The sequence below is a fragment of the Taudactylus pleione genome, unplaced genomic scaffold (genome assembly GCF_031769625.1).
Source record: "Taudactylus pleione unplaced genomic scaffold, aTauple2 ptg000092l, whole genome shotgun sequence".
NCBI classification, from domain to species: Eukaryota; Metazoa; Chordata; class Amphibia; order Anura; family Myobatrachidae; genus Taudactylus; species Taudactylus pleione.
In genome coordinates this window covers 7,309,924-7,315,365 of record NW_028284494.1, presented here as the reverse complement: position 1 = coordinate 7,315,365, position 5,442 = coordinate 7,309,924, and the positions used below count along the sequence as shown (strand labels likewise).

The following is a 5,442-nucleotide window of genomic DNA, read 5'->3' as shown; positions in this document are numbered from 1 at the left end:
GCCAACTTTGTAAATATCGGCCATAGCATGCAACTCTTAATCAGGCCCAATGTTACAATGCTTTAGCTAACATTAGAATAGGGTCGACATCGAAAAAGTAACTAGTAGGATTTTTAAAGCCGCTGATGGATTTTTTTTTCAAATGGAAATAGTAATTAAAGCCAAGCAGCCCTGATCTAGCTTTACTATTGCTCATCGGTCACAGCCGCTGATCATCGTCAGCTTTGTAAATTCGACAAATAGTAAATGTAGCCCATAGGTGTCTGATTTTCAACAATCGGATTGGCACCCAGACCTTGTTATATTGTGTGTCTATATAAAAGTGCAAGCTTGTAGGTCCAGAACTTTTACAGGTCATGGAAGTCTGAGGTGACATTATAGACATAAAGTGATAGTAAGGGGTTAAATATTCCTTATAATACACAAGTTTTCTTACTGAACACTGAAATGATGACATTACAATTCACTTATTCTGAACGATGACATCGGAATTAATGGTTTATACAGATATTAAACAGTACATGTGTATTATTAGCATATTCAGCACTACAGAGATGTCCAACGACCTGTATCCAATCACTTGGTCGGAGGACTTTTAAAATGGTCTCAGTACTTGTTAACGTCTAATAACGGTAATACACAAGTGACACTGGTAAACGGTGAATTATACTGTTATGTTTGGAGCCTTACTGATGTCAAAAAAAGTGTTGACTAAGGTGCTTCTCATATCTAGGTTTTATTTTGTTCCCTGTCATACATTTAGGCATAGTCACAGGCTGCTGTCCCTTCATGTCAGTGGCCTAGGTTGCTGAGGTAACAAGACACTGAATGTGTGACATTATTAAGTATATTTACTGTCTTAGAATAATCGGCAGATTTGACAAACTGGTGGATAGTAAATATAAACTATGTCAATTATTCAGTGTTTTATGTGCTATAAGGGACATCCTAGATTCACCTAGTTACCTAGTTGTAACATTGGTCCTGAGTAGAGATGGAACATTTGCCTTCATTGTATATTACATCACTGTTCTCTAAACATAGAGATATCTATAACAGGATATTTTACATACATTCATGTCATGTGCACATAAATTATAACACACACACACACACACACACACACACAATAACAAGTTTGAATTAACATAGTATTGCGAAGATTAGATAGAAAAGTAAATTCTAAGTTATTAAAGTAGTTTATTTATGTACCTACTATTGAAAATTATTTTGCTACATCACAGATATTGTTTAATATAAACAGTGACTTATTTAATTATTAAAATTATTACAAATAAATTATGTGAGTGCAAAATAAAAGTGCATTAGAAACAATGTATAAAACTATACAATTACAAGTCACATATCTCCACCTCATACATCCTGGAAATATATTCCATGACAAATAAATTAAAAATATTCAATATATTCAAGTATTTAGCTAAAATGCAATACTGTCAGATAGGAAGCATGTCAATATCCTTCAACAAAATCAAGTCATTGTGCTAACAAATAAATTAGTAAACATTTAGCAGCCTTTTAGGTTACATTGCATATGTTATGTTATTTTTTTCTATACTGTTCACTTCACTACAATATGGAAGCTTCAAGAAACATTCAGTCTTTAACATAAAAAAAAAATAATAATAATAAAAAAAAATGTTCAGTCATTAATTGTCCAAGTCCATACTCTTCTCTGGGACACTGTTGGTCAACAGGCAGCGTAATGAATCTTGGTTTAAGGAGACCAGTAAATCAATCTTGTTCGTGCACTCCTGCAGTTCGCTGTAATGATACCCGCTGGCCTGCGCGCTGACAGTGTTATTTTGGGACAAAATGCGATCTGCCAGTGTCAAGCAGCAAACGGCCATTAAGGATGGTGGGTACGAGTTGAAAGCATAATCTGCCAGACTGAGTTCTGCTATGCCTTTGGCCAGTGCCAGGGATTTGTTGACCTGAGGAAGATTCCCATCAGTTACATGCAAAAGAGAGAAATGCTGCAGGAAGGAGTTGATAGTGGGAGCTGCCAGCTGGAATTGGAGCTTGATTAGGATGATGCACTCAAGATTGCAGAGCTGTTCACTGGAGAAGGTGTTGCAACACAAGGCAAGCAGCTGCTTCACTCTCGGGGGTCGTGTCTCCACCTGAAGGGGGCAATAATTATTAACATGTAAGGAATTAATTGCACGTTCCTATACAAAGCAGTCTACACATGTAAAAAAAATGTAATCAGGCTGATCTGTAGTTACAGTTCTCCGTTTTGCAAAAGGCTGCATAACATGGAACATATATAACCAGCTGTATAATTTGCTGTATGCAATTATGCTGTGGCCATATGTAATATTAGCAATACTGCAGCCACGGAACCGGTATGCAGTGACGATAGTCACAATGTCGACAGTAACAATGTATACAGCAGAATGTCATACACGCATGCCGACATGGTTGTAATATAACTGAAAGTATTGCAAGCATGTCGGCATTATAACTTTAAACATAATGGTAAAGCATCATGTTTAAAGTTGTAATGCTGACATGGTTTTGATGATTTAAATCACATTACTACTGTGTCGGCATGCTGTGTCCAACATTCTGCCATCCAATCCACATTGTCAGTGTTGAGATGGTGTCTATTGACTAATTAACTGTGTTCTGCTGCCACTGTTGCAAACAGTGTTGTGTCAGTTATGACAGTGTAGTGTAATAATAATAAAAAATTATTATATTATATAGTTATTAGAATAGTGTATATATATATATATATATATATATATATATATATAATTAGATTTTATTTTTTTTTAAACCAAACAAAATATAGGATTAGCCCAAAACTTGTGTGACATTTCTCATCAGCCACTACAGTGCAGTGTAAGAGCTGTTTGCCCAAGGGCACACACCTGTTTGCATGCGATGAGCAAGGATGTGACACCCACTAACTGGAAGCAGTCGGCGGCCACGGGGGTGCAGGAGAGGAACCTGTCCAGGATGCTGACTGTCAGGCACAAGGACTCAAAGCCCATGTTGAAGTGTTTGTGCACGGGGATCAGCCAGCTGATGAGTTTGCAGCGAGATTCTGGCTTCAGCTGTCAAAAAGAACAACAATCACAGATTAGCACTGGACAAGATATAATACATTATCTATCTATCTATCTATCTATCTATCTATCTATCTATCTATCTATCGCTTAACTACATTATTCAGGGTATCCTTTCCAGCACTACGGCAATTCTGAATAAGGGCTACAAAATGAACATACCCTAAGATAGATAGATAGATAGATAGATAGATAGATAGATAGATAGATAGATAGATAGATAGATTACACACATACGAGACAGTAAACTCTCTATATGTGTTCTTCTGAATCCAGTGACCTATAGCGTGTTTATATTTTTTACAAATAGAAACTGGCATATATGCCATTATATTACATACAGGAAATGAGAACTACCAAGTATAAAGGCACGGTTCCCAAATATGCAAGTATATAATCTACCACACATACAATCTAAGCTCTAAAGCTAGGTACACACTGGAGTGACGGGCATTTGTTCCGACATCGGAACGAATGCCCGTCAAAACTGATTGTGCGTCCACATTGGACGACTTTAATGAACGACATAACGATCGCCATTATGTCATTCATTAACAATGCATTGGCCACTAGCAATATCTCTAGGTTTGATGTGCAGCACATCAAAACCTGGTGATCGTCGCTAGAGACCACGGGAGCGTGCCATCCTGCGTACACACTGAGCGATGTAGGTGATAGGTCGTTACGAAACGGCATATGGTCCCGACATCACTCCAGTGTGTACCCAGCTTAAGACAAATTTGCTAATGTGAACAATAGAAATATGGGTTTATTTTTATTTTTTCCAGGGTGCCCAGTGCCCAGCATGAATGTTTTGCTCTATTATACTGTACATATGTCACGTCCCTAATCAGTAAGCAGAACATGATGGGGTTATAGGAGTGAAGTGTGCCATGATCATCATATGGATAAGGCAGTAAGGCAGATCACCAATGCACCTTACCTGGGGCTGGTTGGCCATGCACTGTGCAGTCAGATACTTGCTCTCCAGGCTCTTGCAGAACATGTAGCCCTCCTCGCCGTAGTCTCGGAAGTTCTGCAGGCACAGGCTTTGGGAGGTCCTCGGGCAGGGGTCATAGGTGGCAATCACAGGTCTGCGTGCAGGGCTGGGGGTCTCATACAGGTCACACACCCCGGAGTCACAGCTCCTGAGCTGCAGGCTCTGCTTCCTGTGCCGCAGGTACCTGCGCTGCTTCTTCGCTCCCCTCCTGCTCAGACCAGAGCTGCTGCTGCACGGGCTGCTGCATGCCCCCCTGTCCTCCGGGGTAGCCTCTGCCAGCCTCTTCCTCTTGCTGAGGCTGAGCTGCAGATCAGACATCTCTGCAGAGTATCACACCTGGCTGCTGCTGCCACTACACCCGCTCCTGCCGCTGCAGTCAGCTGCCTCTCATCTTGTGCCCAGTGACAGCAACGTTCACCTTTTATATCCAGCTGTTCCCCAGCGCTGATTGGCTGAGCGGGGGGGCACCTCTGGCTCGTGGATCGTGACGTCAGTGGAGGGGACCTCTTTTTCCCGGCGAAAGAGCCGCTCGCGGGGGAAAACCAGTATGTCCCCGGCTTCTCCCGCTGCTGGGGCCGGCACGCGCCGAGGTGGGCGTTGCCTAGGCGACGGCGGGACTATAAATAGCAGCGCCAGCCGGGGGTGGGCACAGAGTGTCAGTCAGACGGGCCTCCTGCTGGGTTTGGTTTTTACTGTCTGAGTCTGTCCACGACAATGCAAATCACACCTCAGTCATATACACACCGGGGGATGGGTGGCAGCAATCACACTTGTCTGTATAGGGTGACACTGAATGCCTTATAGCTGGGAACAAAAGCTTCTGCCTCATGCCTCTGCCTTTTATCTCCAATTGAAATCAACCCTGACCCATTTCAACTATCGCCTTCCCATTTAATTCAACTTAGGGATTTTCTATTGTTTTAGTAAATAAAATGTGATTTAAATTGTAGAAGGCGACTAAAAACAAAATCGAAACATCATTCAACAAAACAGATAAAGAAATGTGTGGCATGTTATAGTCACCACCAATAATTGCAATCGAAAGTGCACTAGAAATTGTGTTTAGATGGATGAGCGGGTTCTGATTTACTCAATTCTTATGCCGTTTTGAGAACCGAGTAAATCTGAACCCGCTCAGCCCAACTTTAAAAGCAACACACTGGAGGGGAATTCAATTAGGTGCGAGTTTGAAAATGCAAGTTTGTTCCATGAAACTCGCACACTAAGGGCCGTATTCAATTAGTAGCGAAAAGCCGTTTTCCGCGAAAAAGTTTAGCCAATCGTGGCTTTTCACGTGGTCACAACTTATCTCCAAATTCAATTCCAGACGGTTTTCGCTTACGC

The 5,442-nt window shown here is 41.3% G+C and overlaps 1 protein-coding gene across 1 annotated transcript; it reads right to left on the bottom strand.

Annotated features, from left to right (window-relative positions):
* Positions 1–1,218: 1,218 nt before the first annotated feature.
* Positions 1,219–4,674, bottom strand: CCNO (cyclin O). The gene is made up of 3 exons (XM_088469474.1): positions 4,042–4,674; positions 2,901–3,086; positions 1,219–2,144 (listed from the first exon to the last, which is right to left on the bottom strand). The coding sequence occupies exons 1-3, from the start codon at positions 4,414–4,416 to the stop codon at positions 1,671–1,673; spliced, it is 1,035 nt and encodes a 344-aa protein (XP_088325600.1). The 5' UTR covers positions 4,417–4,674; the 3' UTR covers positions 1,219–1,670.
* Between the last annotated feature and the right edge of the window lie 768 nt (positions 4,675–5,442).